General features: G+C 36.1%; 1 protein-coding gene across 1 annotated transcript in view; it reads right to left on the bottom strand.

Annotated features, from left to right (window-relative positions):
- The window catches only part of CEP126 (centrosomal protein 126), an 87094-nt gene that overhangs the window by 63704 nt on the left and 1667 nt on the right, over positions 1-21723 (bottom strand). The window contains exon 2 of the mRNA XM_033205657.1: positions 15692-15811. Within this exon, the coding sequence (XP_033061548.1) occupies positions 15692-15811 (120 nt within the window). The remainder of the gene's footprint in view (positions 1-15691; positions 15812-21723) is intronic.

Raw genomic sequence — 21723 nt, 5'->3', positions numbered from 1 at the left:
AAGAATGGAAAAGCTTGAAAAATTTATTTGACTACATTAATATCAGATCAAGTTTTTGACTATGTATATTAATATCAGACAAATTTATTAGAGTGCTATTAATATTGGACTTTAAGAAATGGAGTATTACTAGAGATAAAATACAACATTTCATAATGATAGAAAGGTCAATTCATCAGGAAGGCACAAAAATTATATAGATGTATGAACCTAATAACAGATCTTCAAAATACATAAGGCAAACACAGAACTAAAGATAGAAACGGACAAATCCACAATCCTAGCTGCATATCGTAACATCCTTTCTTACAACAACTGGACAAAAGTGTCAGTAAGAGGCCGAACGTGGTGGCTCACGCCTGTAATCCCAGCACTTTGGGAGGCCGAGGCGGGTGGATCAGGAGATCAGGAGATTGAGACCATCCTGGCTAACACCGTGAAACCCCGTCTCTACTAAAAAAGTACAAAAAATTAGCCGGGCATGGTGGCGGGCGCCTGTAGTCCCAGCTACTCTGGAGGCTGAGGCAGGAGAATGGCGTGAACTGGGGAGGCGGAGCTTGCAGTGAGCCGAGATCGCACTACTGCACTCCAGCCTGGAAGACAGAGTGAGACTCTGTCTCCAAAAAAAAAAAAAAACAACAGAAGTATCAGTAAGAATACAGAATATTTGAACAACGCTATCAGCTACATCAATCTAGTTGATATTTGTAGAAGAGTAATAATTTATACCCAACAATAATACAGTCTTTCCCCAAGTACACCATAAAAATCTTATGCTGAGCCATAAAAGAAGTGTTAATGAATTTCATAAGATTTAAATCGTGGCCGGGCGCGGTGGCTCAAGCCTGTAATCCCAGCACTTTGGGAGGCCGAGATGGGCGGATCACGAGGTCAGGAGATCGAGACCATCCTGGCTAACATGGTGAAACCCCGTCTCTACTAAAATATACAAAAAAAAACTAGCCGGGCGAGGTGGCGGGCGCCTGTAGTCCCAGCTACTCGGGAGGCTGAGGCAGGAGAATGGCGTAAACCCGGGAGGCGTTGCTTGCAGTGAGCCAAGATTCGGTCACTGCGCTCCAGCCTGGGCGACAGAGCCAGACTCCGTCTCAAAAAAAAAAAAAAAAAAAAAAAAAGATTTAAATCGTACAGAGTATGTTCTTTGACCAAAACACATTTACATTAGAAATCAATTACGGTATCTAGAAAAGCTCCAAATAACTGAAAATTAAAGAAAAAATGAAAACACCGTACTAAATAAACCACAGATCAAAGAAAAAAATCTAAAGAGAAGTAAAAAAAAAAAATTTTGAATGACATAAAAATGAATATACAGCATACTGAATTTGTTAAATGCAGTTAAAAGAGCGTTTGGAAGAAAATTTATAATTTAATTTAATTTAATTTTTTTGTAGAGATGGGGGGTCTTGATTTGTTGCCCGGGCTAGTCTTGACTCCTGGCCTCAAGAAATCCTCCTACTTTGGCTTTCCAAAGTTCTGGGATTACAGGCAGCGAGCCACCATGCTTGGCCAATTTATAATTTTAAATGCTATATCAGAAAAGGGGAAAGGTTTAAAATCAACGACTTCAGTTTCCACCTTAACAAGATAGAAGATGAGCAAATTTATCCTGAAGAAGAAAGAATCGGCCGGGCGCGGTGGCTCAAGCCTGTAATCCCAGCACTTTGGGAGGCCGAGGCGGGCGGATCACGAGGTCAGGAGATCGAGACCCTCCTGGCTAATACGGTGAAACCCCGTCTCTACTAAAAATACAAAAAACTAGCCGGGCGCGGTGGCGGGCGCCTGTAGTCCCAGCTACTCGGAGGCTGAGGCGGGAGAATGGCGTGAACCCGGGAGGCGGAGCTTGCAGTGAGCTGAGATCCCGCCACTGCACTCCAGCCTGGGCGACAGAGCGAGACTCCGTCTCAAAAAAAAAAAAAAAAAAAGAAGAAAGAATCTAATAAAAAGAAAATAAACTGATGAAATAGTAAGCAAAAAAACAGAGAAAACACAGACAAGTTGCTTTGGAAAATGTTAAGAATATTGATAAGTTCCTAGCAAGAACAATGAAGAAAAAACGGGAAAACAAAAATTAATAATATCACGAATGCAAGACAGGATATCATTACAAATACCACAGGCCTTAAGAAATAACAGGAGAATATTACAAACAACTTTATACTAATAAATTCAACAACTTAGGTAAAATGGACCAATTTCTTAAAAGAAACTACTTTCCAAAACTGACACAAAAGACAATAAAATATGAAAACCTCTACACATTAATAAAATGTAATTTATAATTAACAAGTTTCCACAAAAAAACTCTAGTTTCAGATATAATTTTTTTGGTCAAACATTTAAAAAAGAAACGACAATCATATACAACCTTTTTCAAAATATAGAAGTGCAGAAAACACTCCCTGCCATATTTTATAAGGCCAGCATAACTATGATTCCAAAACCCAACAACACATTACAAGCAAAGAAACTTATAGCCCAATATCTCTCATCGACATTACACAAAAATCCTTCACAAAATACAGGTTAAGCATCTCTAATCCACAAATCCAAAATCTGAAATGCTGCAAAATTTGAAACTTTTGAGCACTGACATGAAGACTGAAAGTCTGCCTTTGTTTGCTGTTGTTGTCGTCTGACAGCTGATACAGGTATTCTGGTGATGCTACTGTACTGGTTCATTACCTTAAATACATTACTTTTTCATTGTGTTAATGTTATCTGTTATATATTTTACTTTTAAGTAGTTAAGTGTGAATAAGTACAAGAAAATGATTGCTTATGAGTAGCATATAAATTCAGACTCAGGAATGATGGTGATGACCAAACAACCACAGATTGATTGTCCACATCGTTGACTGAGATAATGACACTTTTGCTTTTTGACGGTTCAGTGTACACAAACTTTGTTTCATGCACAAAATTATTTAAAAATATTACATTAAAATTACCTTAGGCTATGTGCATAAGGTGTTTATCAAACACAAATGAATTTCATGCTTAAACTTGAGTCCCAATCGTGATAACTCGTTATGTATATGCAAATATTCCAAAAGTTAAAAAAAAAATTAAAATCCACCACACTTCTAGTTCCAAGCATTTTAGATAACGAGCATTCAATCTGTATTAGCAAATAAAATCCAGCAATTTATAAAAATAACACATCATTACCAAATGAGGGTTATTCATGCAATGCAAAATTAGTGAATTTCACTATATTGACAAAAAAGAGGAAAGCGATATGATCATCAAAATAGATTTAGAAAAACTATTTGACAATATTCTATGCACATTCATAAAAATTCTCAGCAAACTAGGAATGAGAGGAAACTTCTTCAATCTGATAGCGGGCACCTACCCAAATTCCCTAGCTAGCAGCATAGTTAATGGTGAAATAGTAAATACTTCCCCAAAAGGTAGAAGGCAAAGAGGGTTACTCATACTACTTCTATTCCCCAATTGCACTGGAAGTACTCCTAGAAAGTTCACTGAGACCAACAAAAAAGTAAAAGCCATATTGACTGGAAAGACAGACATTATATTCTCTTTATTTGCAGATGATATAATTATATAACTAGAAAATCATAAGGAATATATAAAATAACTCCTGGAACTAATGAGAAAATTTAACAAGTTCTTAGAATACAAGGTCAATATAGAAAAATAATTTGTATTTCAACATATAAGCAACAAACAATTGAAAATGAAGTTTAAATAAATTCATTCATAAAGCATTATAAAATACAAAATATTTAGGAGTCATTTAACAAAGACATGCAAGACTTCTGCATTGAAACTAGAAAATGCTGCTGAGAGAAATTAAACAAACAAACAAACAAAAAACTCCAACCAAAATAAAGGGTTGGGGGAAGAGAAGAGACAAGCTATGTTCATGGATTTCATGGACTGCAAGACTCAATTTTATTAACGCGATTAGAATTGTTATCAAGTCTGTCTAAATTTATCTACAAATTCATCACAATCCTGCTCAAAACCAGGCAGATCTATTTATAGGGAAAAGTAAAAATACCTAGAATAAGCAAAACTATCTTGAATCAAAACAAAATCGGAGGCTACACACTATCTTATTTCACTATAAAGAAGTGGTTCTCAACTGAGGAAAGTTTTGCTCCTTCCCCCTCAAGTAGACCTTTGACAATGTCTAGAGACATTTTAAATGGTCATGACTGGGGTATGCTACTGGTATCTAGTGGACAGCAGGCAAGGGTGCTACTAAACATCCTATACTTCGTCCTGAAATTCCTATATGGTAGCCCCCCACAAGTAATTATCTTATCCACAATGTCAATAGTACTGCTGTTGAGAATTCCTACTATAATGCTACAATAATCAAGACAGTGTAGTATTAGTATAAGAGTAAATAGACCAATGGAACAAAATACAGAGCACAGAAGTAGACCCTCCATTGATTTTTAAAAAGGCATCAAGGCCACTGATGAAAGGAAATTATTTTCCAACAAATGGTGCTAGAGCAACTAAATACACTTATATGAAAAAACTACTCAACCCTTATATCATACTACACACAAATAATTTGAGTTGAATGATAAAACTAGACTGAAAATCTGTAAGTATGAACTTCCCAGAAGAAATCAAGAAGACTAGCTTTATGACCTTAGGGTGGACAAAATGTCTTAGAGAAGACACAAAAAGCACTAGCCATAGAACAAAAAATTGATAATTGTATGTCATCATAATGTAAAACTGCTCTTTGAAAGATTTCATTAAATAAACGAAAAGGCAAGCCATATGTTAGAAGAAAATACTTGCAATATATATCTGTGACGAAGAACTTGTACCCAGAATATATATGTATCTTACAATTCAACAAGAAGACAAACAACCCAACTTAAAACATGGACAAAATATTTGAATAGATATTTCATAAAAAACTTAGGAATGGCACATCAGAGAAGTGTAAACTAAACCCAATTTATACATACTATATGGCTAAAATTAAAAAGGCTGACTGGGAAGGTTATAAAGCCACTGGGACTCACATGCATTGCTGGAGGGTGTGTAAAAAAGGTCAGATTAACAGAAAAAGGGTAATAAGATAAATGGATTGGAGGACCTGGTGGGGTTTTAGAACTGTTGAATTCAGGGTACTAGAGGAACTGACATGGAAAAATAGGAGACATAGATCAGAGATTGAGGTGACTGAAATTGAGATTTTGGAGGTGAAGTAGTAATTGGTAATAGTTGAGGTGATGTGCCATTGAATGGGTGAAGTTCAAGAAAATGACAGATCATTAGGCTGGATGAGTGGTCTATGTGGACGCTAAAATCACAAAGAATGATCACTAGAATAGTGGTAGGGAGACAAAAAGAGCCAAGTTGCTAAAATTTTCAAGGAATGACACAGAGGATCTATAGATGACTGCAGTTAGGAAAAGGAGGGGTAAGCAGTATATTTTGATGGCATGTGCTTGAAGAGAGCTGGAGGATTTTAGAGAAAAGGGAGAGCAATGGCCAGAAATGACAACAAAGAGCAAAGATGACACCTTTATATCTATCTTTGAGTATCTTCACACTTTCCATGATATCACTTTCTACCTCCCTCTCACATCCTTTATCATAGAGTAAACAGAAGCTATAAGCACAGACCTTATCATGTATCCAAAAAAATACTTCATCCATGTTTTCCTCAATTTGGGGTTCTAGAAACAATTTCTAATATAATCACATATCTTCAGTTGCTTTAAGTCTTAATTGTTTTGGGGGGTTCTTGGGGGTGAAAGTTTCCCATGTTTACTTTCTTCCCAAAAGCACTGTGCATGTGAGCATTTATATGATTGGCATTTATATTTTGGATAGAGGGATACTATCAGGGTGCTAGGGACTGATTTGGAAAGAATGTTTGGGAGAAGGCTGTTGGCAAAGCAAAGTTTGTCATTACATATAAGGTGACCTGTGAAAATGATCATCATTCATTACAAGTGCTTAGTATGGTCAGGTACTATAAATGCTAAGTATTTTATATGTATTACCTTGTTTTATCCCACAGCAGTTCTCTGAGGTAAGCATTTTACAGACAAAAAACTTGAATCTTAAAAAGGTTAAGTAACTTGTGCAAGGCCACATAACTATTAAGTGGAAGAACTGGGAGTCTAAACTAGGCAGCCTGATTCTATCTGGTTTTAAACGAGTATACACTATGTAACAACCTTTCCGTAATTTTTTTTTCTTGAAAGCACTTTCATCTCCAACTTCCACACATAACATGAATTTGTTTTCCCATGGAACCCTAAGCTTAACCTTACCATAGGAATTATCTCACTATATTGTAATTATTTACTTTTCTGCATTGCTTATCAGACTCTAAGTATCATAAGTTCAGTGTCTGTGTCAGCACATAGCATAGGGCTTGGAATACAGCAGCATGCAATACCATTGTCAAATGAAATAATTAATTGCATTTTAACTGTCTGTCTTCCCCATGATACTCTCCAAGTTCATTGAGTGCAGAGCCTGAAATTTTAATTTCTGGAATTCCTGTTCCTAACACAATGCTTTGTATCTGGTAGATGCTTAATGAATAATTGTTTAATAAATGTTTGACTATATGTCAACTTCAAATATAATCAGAGCACTTTTAAAAGCAGTTATCTATTATTTTGATTTAATAATGTATATGTTCAGTATATAACAGTAAGTACAACAGATATGGTTCAGGCAGGTATTTATTATCTAGCGAGACAAGCTAACAAAACCAAGTAAACAAAGAATTACTAATTGTCATAAGTGCTAGGAAGTAAAGAAACTCTAGTTTGAGATAGGGAGCCAGGGGAACCCACTTTAAATAAGGTAAACAGAGAATATTTCTCTGGAGATATTTAAGCTAAAAAACTCCAAATACACATGGGAAATTCATTTTAAAAATGGGGAAAAAGTGCTGTAGGCAGAAACAGTATGCAAAGGCCCTGAGTTGAGAGGGAAAAAAACTTAGCATGTTCGAGAAATTGAGAAAATAACCACCAACTCAGCAATATTTGCCAATGATGAATGATGGATTTCCAAAGCTAAGAGGTGGTATTTTCCTTGTTATTGTCCAAAAGTTATTTTGATAGCAAATTATCATCAGCATTATTTCATATTGTTCCACGGTGGCCAGGTTTTCTGGGCTAAAATGTATACAGAAAGTAATAATAATTTCATGCAGTATTTTATGGGACTGGAGAAAATAAAACCTGTGTTAGGTTGAGCCACATTAAACCAGGGATGGAGTGTGACCAATAAGCAGACATTTCTACTCCTGAACTCAATGATAGGCCAATAATAAAAAGTTTTAATAAGCAATCATAGTGATGATTACTATATTCTTTCATTACTCCATGACTATTTACAGAATTCCTTTTATATTATTCGGTGCCAGGCACTGGTAAGTGCTGTGAGAATAGAAGGAACTGGCAATAAAAATGAGAAAGCTTCTCTACCATTGTAGAATTCAGAGTTGAGAAAGTACATTTTTCTTCCTATTTACCCTGGAATTAGTCTTTTTTGCAGAAGAAACACAATCTGCCTTAGCAACTTTGGAAGCGTCTGTTTAACAGGTGCAGTTCTGCCTCATGAAACATGTAGAGCACCTTGGCTCAAATGTGAGCCATCTCATCAAATGACAGCTATATGCCAAACTACTTGTTCTAGTTTCCCAGGAGTCTACAGCTACGGGTATCATTTTCCTCTGTTGGAAATACTCTTAAGAAGTGAGCAAATAAACATCATGGCAACAGTTTAACAACAGAACCTAGGGAGTAGTATTTAGAGTATCTGAGGTCACAGGAGACAAATGTAGAACTGAAGAACTTGCCTTTTGTGATACATTTCTTTTTTCTGGATGGAACTATATTTCAGATCTAAGTAGTTACAACTTTCTAGAGATATGATAATATTAAACTGTAAAGCTAAACGTATTTTGAGATAATTAGAAATTAAAAAATTAAAAATAAGGAAAAATTGTTCTTCTTGCAAATTAAAAAATGCACTTGGAGACATAGTTTCTAGAAATGAAAAATATCATTTTTTTTTTTTTTTTGAGGCGGAGTCTCGCTCTGTCGCCCGGACTGGAGTGCAGTGGCCGGATCTCAGCTCACTGCAAGCTCCGCCTCCCGGGTTTACGCCATTCTCCTGCCTCAGCCTCCCGAGTAGCTGGGACTACAGACGCCCGCCACCTTGCCCGGCTAGTTTTTGTATTTTTAGTAGAGACGGGGTTTTACCGTGTTAGCCAGGATGGTCTCGATCTCCTGACCTCGTGATCCGCCCGTCTCGGCCTCCCAAAGTGCTGGGATTACAGGCTTGAGCCACCGCGCCCGGCCGAAAAATATCATTTTTAACAAACAATAATGCCAACAATAAGCCTACAAGAAATAGAACTAAACCCAATAATATACTGTGAGTTTTCATTGCCTGTCAAAGAAACATGTGTCCCAGATTATGATTCTGTGCTTTCTGAGACTTAAAATTATTTGAAATCCTAAAAAAATGTATTGAAAATCATATTTTCCAACACATTGTCTTTCACTTGACTGTAAAAGAAAACAAATGAAAGGTTGAAAATCACCCTCAATACACTATCACAGGGTAAAACACCCAAACAATAAAGATTCATAGAACTAGTAATAGACATCATACAAAATAAAAACATAAAAGTACCTCATTTCTCTAAAGGCTGAGGTGTCAGTGAAGAGAAACATATCAATTAACTAAAGCTTAAAAATTCAGTAACGAGATCACTTAGGTTCTCATTCACTATTCTTAGATTTCAGTTCTAACAAAATCCCTCTATTCGGTAGGTTAAAATGTATTAGAAATATTTTTAAAATGTGAAGGAGCTGCTAGAAGGAGAAATACTAACATTAAAAAGAAACAAATTCTGCTTCTGGGAAAATGGAGGTAGACATACTTTTTCTATTTCTCCCACTAAGTACAACTAAAACTCCTGTGCATGATATATACAGTTTGCCCTCCATATCTGTGGGTTCTATATCTATAGATTCAACCAACCCTGGATTGAAAATACTTGGGAAAAAAACAATAAAAATAACAATACAGCAATAAAAATAATACAAATAAAAATACAGTATAACAACGATTTACATAACATTTACACTGTATTAGTTATTATAAGTAATCTAGAAAAGATTTAGAGCATATGAGAGGACGTGCATAGATTGTATGCACATACTCCACAATTTTATATAAGAGCCTTGAGCATCTGTGGATTTTGGTATCCCTGGGGGTCTTGGAACCAATCCCCAGCAGATACCGAGGGACAACTACACACACACACACCCCCGCCATAAGAAGAGTCTGAGAAGTGAAGAAGAGGAGGTCAGCAGGCTAGGGACCTTGGCGCCTGAGGAAGGACATGGTGATTAAGTTCTCTGGGTTTTCTTTTTGCTTCATATATTCCAGACTTGGAGCAGAAAAAAGCTGGAAGCATGGAAGCATCAAAAAGCTTACACACACACACACACACGTGTGTGCGCGCACACAAACACACACACACACCAACTAAAGTTTGCGCTTTCTAGCCTCAGGATAAGGAAAAGATCAGCATAGCTAGGCAGAAAACTTAGGCAATAATCCTGCTACTCCATCCGAACACCACAGAAAATTGTGGTTCCATCCCCATCCAGCCAGAAAAGACTAAATGGAGAGCTTAGATTTCTACCCTTGCCTCCCTTATAACAATGTGCTCTCAACCCTGCTGTAGGGATGTTGTCAGAGAAGCTGAGTAGAACGTCTGGCTCTCATCTCCACCTGGTGGTAATGTGGTCTTCTCCTCACCCTGGTATTAGCAGAGACTATGTGGCAAGTCTGGATTTTCACCTACCCAGCAGGAAGAGATGCCCTACCTCTCCATAGTGGGTGATATCTGAGGAGGCCTGCAGAGAGACATGAGGAAGCCTGCAGTGAGACATGACTTTCATCACCATCCAGCAGTAATAAGGCCACCTCCACTGTGGTATCAATGGAGACCATGTGAGAAGCTGGAACTCCTGCTACTGCTCAGCAGTAATAAGGAACCCTCCTACTCGTCTGGTGTCCACAGAGGCTGATTGATGAACCTTGGCTTCTATCTCCATCTTTCCATGGTGAGGCTGCATCCCTTCTTCCCCCACTAGAGCAGTGTCAGAGAGAGCCAGCTAAAGTTGAAGGTTTAAATAAGCCACAGAATCTTAGAATAGAATATGAAAATGTTCAGGTTTCAAGAGAAAATCACTTGTCATTCCAAGAACCAGGAAGCTCTCAAACTGAGTGAAAAAAGACAATCAACATACGCCACCATCAAGATGACAGGAATGTTAGAATTATTTGCTAAAATTTTAAAGCAGCCACGACAAAAATGCTTCAATGAGCACGTCTGCAGATGAAAAAATAGTCTCAGCAAATAAATAGAAGACATAAAGAATCAATATAAAGAAGAGTCAAATGAAAAAATTTAGAATTAAAAAATGCAACGACTGAAATAAAAAACTCAGTAGATTTATTAGGAGATCCTCATTTTATGAGGCCAGCATCATCTTGATACCAAAGCCTGGCAGAGACACACACAAAAAAGCTAATTTTAGACCAATAGAAGATGTCAATTTTCCCCATCCCACATTGATATATAAGTATAATGCAATTCCTATGAAATTCCCAACAATAATTTTTGCAGGTTTAGGTTATTCTAAATTTTATATTCAAAGGCAGATTAGAATACCTAAAACAATTTTGTAGAAGAACAAAGTGGGAAGAATCAGCCTACATGATTTGAAGACTTATTATATAGCTCAGTAATCAAAATTGTGGAGTGTTGATGGAAGAATAGACACAAAAATTAGTAGAATAGAATAAAGAACCCCAAAATAGATGCATACAAATATGCTCAACTGATTTTTGACAGGGTGCAAAAACAATTCATGGAGGAAAGGTAGCCTTTTCAACAAATAACGCTGGGCCAATTGGACATCTGGAGACAAAACACATCCCCCAAAAAACTATCAAACAAAACCACCAAACTTTGATAAACATCTGATACTTCATACAAAGATTAACTAAAACTGGATCACAGACTTAACTGTAAAACATAAAACTATAATACTTTGAGGATAAAACACAGGAGAAAAATCTTCAGAACCTAGGGCTAAGCAAAGAGTTCCTGGACTTCATACCAAAAGCACAGTCCATAAAAAGAAAAACCAATAAACTGAATTTCATCAAAATTCAGAATTTCTGCTCTGGAAGACACTCTATCAAGAAGATGGAAAAACAATCTCCAAGGTAGGAGAAAATATTTACAAGCTACATATCTGACAAAGGACTAGTATCTAGAATATATGTAGAGCTCTCAAAACTCAATAATAAAAGAATACAAATGTAAAGAAATGAATACAAATGTAAAGAAATGAATACAAATGTAAAGAAATTAAAAATGAATACAAATGTAAAGAAAATTTCACTAAAAGAGAACAGATGGTAAATAAAATATGAAAAGATAATCTGCATCATTAGCAATTTTGTACTTCCCTAAGTACAAATTAAAACCACAATGAGATATTACTACATACCTATCAGAATGATTAAAATAAAAAAGTGACAATACCAAATGCTAGTGAGGATGAGGAAAAGCTCGATCATGCTTATACTCTGAAAAACAGCTGGCAGTTTTTAAATACACTAAACGTGCAACTACCATGTGACCTACCTAGAGTACTCATGGTCACTTATCCCAGAGAAATAAAAGCTTATGTTTATACAAAAACCTACACATGAATGTTTTTTATCAACTTTATTTATAATAGACTGAGATATCATGTCCTTCAATGGATGAATGGTCAAACTCTGGTGCATCCACATCATGAAATAATAATAAATATTCAGCAATAAAAATAAAAAAGCTAGTGATACACACTACAACTTGAATGAATCCCAAAGAACTGTACTGAGTGAGAAGAGCCAACCCCAAAGGTTATATATGGTATGATCCCATTTATACAACACTCTGGAAATGAAAACAAACTGTAGAAATGGAGAACATCATATGAGTGATTTCCAGGGGGTGGGACTGGGAGAGAAGTAGGTGTGGCTATAAAGGGACAACACTTGAGGGATCTTTATGGTGATGGAAGTGTTCTGTATCTTGACTACAAACATCTCATTATCCTAGTTGTGATACTGTACTATAGTTTTACAAGATGTTATCACCGGGGGAAACTGGGTAAAAGGTATATGGAATCTCTCTGTTTTATTTTTTACAATTGCCTGTGAATCTACAATTACCTCAAAATAAAGAGTATAATTTGGTTTAATTTAATTTAATTTATTATTTTTTCTTAAATGGAGCCTTGCTCCGTCACCCAGGCTGGAGTGCTGTGGCGTGATCTTGGCTCACTGCAACTTCTGCCTCCCAGGTTCAGGAGATTCTCTTGCTTGAGCCTCCTGAGTAGCTGGGATTACAGGAGTGCACCACCATGCCGGGCTAATTTTTGTATTTTTAGTAGAGACGGGGTTTCACCAGGTTGGCCAGGCTGGTCTTGAACTCCTGACCTCAAGTAATCCACCCGCCTCGGCCTCCCAAAGTGCTGAGATTAAAGGCGTGAGTCACTGCGCCCAGCCAAGAGTTTAATTTTAAAAAGAGAAATTACAAGAAGATAGATAATCCTCGATGCAAGAACTCACCAAGTTTAACTGTTACAGGCTACTTATTATAAACTAAATAAAGCTTAACAGCTCAAAGGCAGTACAATAATATAATGGAGAATATTAATGCTCATAATAATGATTCTAGGGTAAGAAGATCAAACCACCTTTATCATAAACTATATGAAAGATTACAGAAATATGCATTGTATTTTAGAAAAATTTATGTTAAAATGTTAAAGTTTTCATAATCTACAAGAATTCCATTTCTGGCAATGCTGATCATGCTTCACCTATAATTAATCCTTGACTCCTATTGACCCTGTCTACTCAATCCAACTCCACCTCCATAACCATCCTCTTGCCTAGAACATTATAACAGCTTTCTACTGTACTCTTTGCCTCCAGCCTGTTTTCAATTCATCCTCTACCCCTTTGCTATAATGAGCTAAAATATAAATCTGATCATGACATTCCTCTGATTTTGTTCCTTCAACAGCATCTTTAATTTCTTTAGATTGTCATAAAAGTTATTTCATAAAATGTGTACTATCAACACTGTAACTTCATCTCCTGATACTCTTACACATATTCCCATGCATCAGCTACATACAACTTTTGTCCTGTATTTCATAACATTAGGCTTTTTCATATACTGTTCTCTCTAAATAAAACATCTCCCTTCCTCTTCATCTTCTCTGGCTAACTCTTGGTTAACTAATACAAAAGACTTTGTTCTTCCAGGAATTCTTTCTTGTCCTTTAAGTCTATGGCATGTGCTTCCATAGAATCTTGGAAGTGATGCTATTGTAGTACTTACTGCATAGCATTGCCATCTTTTATTATTTCACTATCAGTAATCTGAGGGCAGAAATTATGCTTTGTATCTTTTTATCCTTCAGAATATGAAACCTTGGGGTTTCCTAGTAAATGTTAGTTGAGTGAATAAACGACTGTCTTATGTCACAACATTTTAAATAGTCAAAGATAACTTCAAAATATCCTAATTTTCTTTAATATAGTATGGATGGCCAGGCATGGTGGCTCATGCCTGTAATCCCAGCACTTTGGGAGGCCCAGGCGGAAGGATCACTTGAGGTCAGGAGTTTGAGACCAGCCTGGCCAACATGGCGAAATCTTGTCTCTACTAAAAATACAAAAAAATTAGCTGGGCATGGGGGTGCGTGCCTGTAATCCCAGCTATTCTGGGGGCTGAGGCAGGAGAATCGTTTGAACTTGGGAGGCAGAGGTTGTAGTGAGCTGAGATTGTGCCACTGCACTCCAGCCTGAACGACAGAGTGAGACTCCATCTCAAAAACACAACAAAACACAAAAAACCACACACACACACACACACTGCCAAAACCACAACAAAACAAAAAAATCCTTTGTGACCACAATGTAAGTGGACAGTATAAACTTAAATGATGTAAAGTATAAATTGATAGATCATGGCATGGTTAAGAAGACCATAATCATAAACAGCTCCTGAAATTGGGATATGCACAAATAATTTGGCCCCCTTATAAAAGGTGAAATACAGAGACAAATGATTAGTGTTTTAAAAGAAATGTTTATGTATCTTTACATTGCACTTTAGGGTAACAGAAACTAAAACACAATAATATTTTATTGGAAAATGTCCTGCCTCTTAGAATTTTAAACCAAAATTTCTTTTCTGTCATTTTCTACATCAGAATTCTTACATTTGATGAGAGAATACAAATAGAAAATTTATTAATAAAATTCCATATAAGGCTTGCTATTACACAAAGTCGATTATTGTAAAATAAACAATTGACAAACATTAATAATAAAAATAGGAAGTCTTATATGTCAGACACTGATATTTTTACATGTATTCTCAAATACTCCACTTTATTTCTACCCTTTCTGCTGTACAGCAAAATCCATTGAAACAGATGTTATTAATTCCAATCATAAATGAGAAAACTGAGGCTTAAAGACATTAAACAGACTTCCTTTAATTCATAGAGCTAGTATTTCCTACATCTCTGACCCCAAAGTCCATTACTCTTTCAACATATGATTATTCATCTTTATCGAACACCTGTCACATGCCGTTTATAGATGCCAGGAGCCCAAAAGTAGGAGAAAAATGGAAACAGATACATACAAAATAAAATTCTAAATTTCAGTAAATAATTTCAACTACATCAGACAATGAAAAAGTTAATCTAAAAATAAACATAATGCCAGGCAAAAATTATAGGTAAACAACTTTGTATTCCTCAAATGGGATTTGTAACATACGCCCAGTGATGTAGTTAATAAACTTTAGGGATTTTCTGCTATTCATATATTGTAGAAATATGGACAAGGTAGCAAAAACAATTTAAAAATGGCATAACTGCTCTGTCTCAAAAAAATCTAATATTTAAAAAACATCCTGAAAAATGTTAAGCGTGATTGAACAATTTGTATTTTTACTTTACTAGAGTTTCTAGTTTACCTTAGAAAGCTTCTTTTTCCAGCATTCACTTATAAAACATTTCTACCACTTCTACTGCTATTCATATTTCTACCATTATTCATATTTTTCCAATTTTTGTACCATTATTCATATTTTTCCATTTTTTCAGATTGAACGAATGAAAAGTGGCAGATATAGAAAAATTATATAGAAGTGAATAACAAATCAAACTCAAACTATATACCAATAGAGACTAAATATTAATTGGTAATTTAAAAATCATCATGAAATGATACAAAAAAAGAAGATAGTACATTTCATAGTCATTTTAAGAAGTGTACATGACAATGCAATAAGCTGTTCTATGAAAAAAAAAGACTGCTACTGTCAGAGACCTAGATAATACACCACCACCCTTGTGCTATGGGGAGGAAAACAATAATAAAATTTCCAAAGTCACACAAATCTTGATCAGTGTTTCACAGATAACATTGCCATGACTTAGTTTCATAAAGTGCTACAAAGTAGAGAAACTATTACTTTATACTGACTTTGAATTTCTGTACTTCAGAATAAAGTGCAATGACTTACTTTTTTCTCCGATTTGACTCCACAAAATATTTACGTGCTCGATTTCGACATATTTTTTGTTGCTGCAGTAATATCTGGCGCTCTTCTTCTAAATTTTTCTCCAGATGGATTTTCATATCTCTAATGATAGCATTAAGTTAAGAACAATGGTCTACATCTTTAGTGGAAGAGTGTCAAGTGCTATATGATAAATATAACTACAGCCTCATGCAAATGATGTAATGATAGTTTTTGTGGAATAATTAGTATGTGCCCACATTAGTATATGACTGGCAAACATTTTATGTAAAAAAAAATGTTGGGCTGGGCGCGGTGGCTCACACCTGTAATCCATCACTTTAGGAGGCTGAGGCAGGCGGATCACGAGGTCAGGAGTTCAAGACCAGCCTGGCCGACGTGGCGAAACCCCGTCTCTACTAAAAATACAAAAATTAGCAGGGCTTGGTGGTGCATGCCTGTAATCCTAGCTACTTGGGAGGCTGAGGCAGGAGAATCGCTTGAACCCGGGAGGCGGAGGTTGCACTGAGCCGAGATTGTGCCATTGCACTCCAGCCTGAGCAACAAGAGCAAGACTCCGTCTCAAAAAAAAAAAAAAAAAAAAAAAAATTCTGATTTGGTATTAGAACTTAAGATATAGCTCACTTCTCCTGGAGAAAAAAATCTTTTAGAAATCATGAGCTCAAGCTGGGCACCGTGGCTCCCGCCTGTAATCCCAACACTTTGGGAGGCCGAGGTGGGTGGATCACCTGGTCAGAAGTTTGAGACCAGCCTCGCCAACATGGTGAAATCGCGTCTCTACTAAAAATACAAAAATTAGCCATGCGTGCTGGCGGGCACCTGTAATCCCAACAACTCAGGAGGCTGAGGCAGGAGAATCTCTTGAACCTCTGAGGCAGAAGTTGCAGTGAGCCAAGATTGCACCACTGCACTCTAGCCTGGGCAACAAGAGCGAAACTCCACCTCAGGAAAAAAAAAAAAAAAAAATGAGCTCAGATAAGAAGACTATATATCTTCATTCATAACACAGGTTTTTTTTTTTTTTTTTGAGATGGAGTCTCACTCTGTCGCCCGGGCTGGAGTGCAGTGGCATGATCTTAGCTCACTGCAACCTCTGCCTCCCAGGTTCAAGGGATTCTTCTGCCTCAGCCTCCCAAGTGGCTGGGACTACAGACACGTGCCACCACCCCTAGTTAATTTTTGTATTTTCAGTAGAGACGGGGTTTCACCATGTTGGTCAGCCTGGTCTCGAATTCCTAACCTCAGGTGATCCGCCCACTTCAGCCTCCCATAGTGCTGGGATTACAGGTGTGAGCCACTGAGCATGTCCTCATTACACAGATATTTGAGTACTTACCAACTAGTTGCCCTCATAGCCATAAATATAAGAAAATGAAATAAGAAGGTTGTATTTCACTAATAGAAAGTAGATGAAGTAAATGTTCCAACAGATCCCTTAATCTATAGTAGGAAAGTACATTTTCAAATATTAAACAATCAAATAGCCATATAACTAGAACAGTTAGGAATATAGTTTCTGACTTACTTAGTGGTTATAAAATACCACTAGGAAAACCATGCATAGTCATCTGTGTATCCAGAAGCTCATCAGAGAAAAAGGGGAATATTTTGGTTATCCTAATCATCTATTCATTTGAAATTTATTTTATAACATTAAATTCTCCTTAAATAAGTTGTAGCAATATGAATAATTTCTCCAATTTATTTAGTGGTGTTTTAATTGACATTATTAAATATCTTTATCGAATTTGTCAGAGTAATTTTCTGTTTTTCATGAGTCTTCTGTTTTTAATGATTCTGAATTAGAAGAAGTTCATTTGGCCGGGTGCAGTGGCTCACACCTGTAATCCCAACGATTTGGGAGTTCAAGGTGGGCAGACTGCTTGAGCCCAGGAGTTTGAGACCAGCCTGGGCAATATGGTGAAACCCCGTCTCTACAAAAAATGCAAAAATCAGCCAGGTGTGGTGGTGCATTCCTGTAGCCCCAGCTACTTGGGAGGCTGATGTGGGAAGATCGCTTGAGCTTGGAGGGGGTTGAGGCTGCAGTGAGCTGAGAACACGCCACTATACTCCAGCCTGGGCAACACAGCAAGACTCTGTCTCAAAAAAAAAAAAAAGTTCATTCAATTACCATGTAATCACATTTAGTACCTCATCATTAGATGTAGAAATATATGAGATTACACCGAAGTTATAGATGGTAGGGCATATCTACTTGTCTTTTTTAGAACAAACAGCTTGTTTAAAAACTTTTTACTCTAAGATGGAGGTTCAAAATTCTCTTTAAAAGTTGCACTTAATCAAGATTGTAAAAATTTCATAAATTGATTATTGATGGTAAAACAAGACAAGAAATACACTCAATAATAAACTACATGGTACATAATTTGTTAATTCAACATATGTTAATTTCAGGATCCTATAGTGCTTCAGCATCAATATTATAAAGAAACTCTATTATTACATATTCTGAATAACATATTAAATCTGTTATTCAGAATAACAGATTTATTTGAACATTTTGTTGTTTAGACCTTTGCTGATGGGGGCTTATCTGTTTCATGTTGCTATTTAACCATCTTTATACCATAGGCCACAATTCATTTTACCTTCATTTTAAATAAAATTTTACACTACTTCAAGACAAAGACCCAAACACGCTCACAAACATATTTTTACTTAAAGATTTCTTTTAAAGGATTTATAAAAATCAAGCCAAAAGGGAAGAAAATTTGGTTCTTTGCTAGCACAGAAAAACTGTTTTTCTCTGATAGAATACTTTATTAAGAGCCAGACTTCAACAAGATGGCTAGGTATTAAAAGTGACAACTTGGCAGTAAAGAAAAGTGCAACTTTCTTTCAGTGTGCACAGGGCCAACATGAGGTTGAAGGGAGGGAAGATGCTTCGGCTTCAGTGAGAAGGAGGAGACAGTTCTGTTCTCTGTTTGACATGTCTGAAGTCCCATCACAACAGCATAAAGAAAATCACAAATGTAATGTTTGTAATGTTCTGACAACTACATAGTCTTCAATTTAACCAAATGATTGTCTTTCTTTATTTATATATAATAGTATAGTTTGTTTCCTGCTGAATTATTAATTACTAATATAAAGAATCCTGCTGCTTTTGTATCTTTTCAAATAAGGTATTCAAGTTTAAAAAAATTAGATGGCTGGTTAAATTTTGTTTTTTATACAGGCTGCATGGTAAAGGTAGGTAGTTCCATAAAAAACACTGCTAAATACCTGTCCAAAAGAAGGGAATTTTTAGATACTTAACATTAAAAAAACAAAACCAAGAATACTATGGATTGTAACATGTAATTTTAAAGCACAGCTTATTCTACCCCACTCTATCCTCACTTCTCCTCTCCCAACTAAGTCTTTTCTCCAGTTAGGTTGTTTAAAATGTTATCATCACAAGTAACCATGTATTACATAACCCATTTTTCCCCCAAATCTATTAAAGTTATGTTGATTCTATTTCTCCTCTACTGTACCTTCTTCCTCCCCCTTAACTCAGGTGCTCTAAATCCCTTGCTTCAACTATTGCAGTGCTCCTCTAACTCATCTTACTCCAAAACTGGCCATCCTCTATTTGAACCTACACGAAGTCAGCTAAATACAAATCTGATTGTGTTTCTCTTTGTTATTCTCTAAAAACTCCCTATCACCTTCAAGAAAAATTCCAAAGTTCTTGGACCTATATATAAACCATTCTATAATACAGTTTGTTTTTTCAACTTCATTTCTTAACATTTCCCTGTATGAATCTTATGCCCAGACACACTAAGATAATTATAAACAGAACAACCCGTGTTGTATCATACCATTATCTCTTGGCACACGCTTGGCTAACTCTACTCATCCTTTCAGGGCCATCTCAAGCAGTTCCTTCCCTTGAAGCCTTTTCTAACCTCCACCAGATGACTTGATGACACCTTCATGAGTACATCATAAGTGTCTTCACTACATTTCTGTAACTCTCATGCCTGGCATAGTTCTTAGAATATAGTAATGATTTAATAAAAACCTGCTGAATTATTCTCTTGGAGAAAATTCTCTGGGGTAGATATGAGGACAAAAGGCATATGCATTTTTATATCTTTTAGTGCACTATAGAAAACTTGGCTCCTAAGAGGGTTATACAAATGTATATGCCATTAGAAATGTACTATGTACATAAGTTCCAAAATCTCATGAGCATGGGGCAGTACCTTTTAGAAAGACAAGGTACAAAACTATGTTTTATTATGTATGTAGTAGCAAAATACTATTTACTTACTTATTTATTTATTTATAGACAGGGTCTCACTCTGTTGCCTAGGCTGGAGTGCAGTGGCATAATCTCAGCTCACTGCAACCTTCACCTCCCAGTCTCAAGCAATCCTCCCGTCCCAGCCTCTTAAGTAGTACTTCAAACATGCACCACAACAGCCAGCTAATTTTTGTATTTTTTTGTAGAGATATGCTGGTTTCAAACTCCTGGACTCAAGCAATCTGCCTACGCGGCCTCCCAAAGTGCTAGGATTACAGATGTGAGCCACCTGGCCCAGCTGAATGGGTTTACTTCACTTTCTACAGTAAAAGTAAGATCCCATCAGTGAGCCTGGAGGAAAAAAAAGACAGGTGGGTGGGAGTGTGTGAGTTTGTGCTGTTTGTTGGAAGAGACCTGTCAGGGCATCCATGTCTTATCAAGTGGTAAGACAGTACACTGAGTGTGGTGGAAGGTGACAGAGACCTGGCAGAGGCATTAATAGGAAAAAGAAAGAACCCTGTTCCTGTTTAGGTGAAGCTGGAAACCATCAATCTTTAGTGGTACAATCTGTATTGTTTTGTGATTTTTTCTTTGACAGCATTTTTATTATTTGCATGAAGGAGTAAAGAGCAGGACTTTAGTAGTTACTGAGTGACTGAGGCAGAATGATTGTGGTACAAATAGCCAAAGATGTTGGTGAGAGAAAGTTCAAATAGTTAAGAATAGGGTATAAACTGGAGAGGAAAGGAGAGGCAAGATGGGTGCTAGGATAAAATGGGAGGGTTGAAGTCTAGAGATATTTCTGAGGAAAAAAAGGCAGGTATAAGGGGACATGAGAGACCTTCCTTTTAAAAAAATCTTTATTCTATTTCTATTTGAACTCTCAAAAGAGATTGAAATGATAGAACTTTAGCTAATTTTAATTAAATAAACTTTATAAGGTTTTGTTGTTTTATAACCTTTAGAGTCAGAAAATTCTGACTCCAGTGAGAAAATGTCTTCAACAGAAAGCCAGATGGCCTCTCAGTATCATGTTCATATTTGAAATCGAAATGTAAATGTTACCACGTACTTGCTTATTTTAAGACTATGGTCCTTTCATTTGTTTTCTTTCCTTTTTTTCATTTAGTCATGTAAATTTGAGCACCTACTGTGTACTAGGTATCCAATGGAAAACATAGACACAAAGAACATTCTAATTAAACTTATATAAAAGGTGCTTTAGTGTTTTTCCAACTAGTAAACATAATATTCTTGATTTAGTGTTATAATCTTATGTTCAAAAATACTTCCTCTGTTCCAATTTAAATATATATTATCTAAACATATATATATGCACAAATTAGCAAAAATATATATAAACCAGCCTCCCCCCCTACACACACGTTGTTGGATTTTATCAAAGTCTGTTGGTCATCTATTAAAATGTTCATTTATAACTTGCCTAATTTTAACTATATATTTAGCCTTTATGGATATTTTTTAGTGTTGTATTTATAGGAAATGTCATTCTAATTCTGCAATAGAGTCTATTTGGTCATATTCATTCAAAGTATTGCTGGATTCTATTTATGAATATTTTCTTTGGCAGTTGTATCAAAATTTATACCACATAAATTTTAAAAACTGAGGCCTACAACCATTTTATTAATGAAAATAATAGAACAACACTCTCAATGAGCCATTTACAATACTTCCCTATTTTCTGATTTAGAGATAAATCAGGGTCAGTGTAATAGCAGTTGTGTCCAAGAAC

The sequence above is a fragment of the Trachypithecus francoisi genome, unplaced genomic scaffold (genome assembly GCF_009764315.1).
Source record: "Trachypithecus francoisi isolate TF-2019V2 unplaced genomic scaffold, Tfra_2.0 Lachesis_group8, whole genome shotgun sequence".
NCBI lineage: Eukaryota > Metazoa > Chordata > Mammalia > Primates > Cercopithecidae > Trachypithecus > Trachypithecus francoisi.
This window is presented reverse-complemented; position numbering and strand designations above follow the sequence as displayed.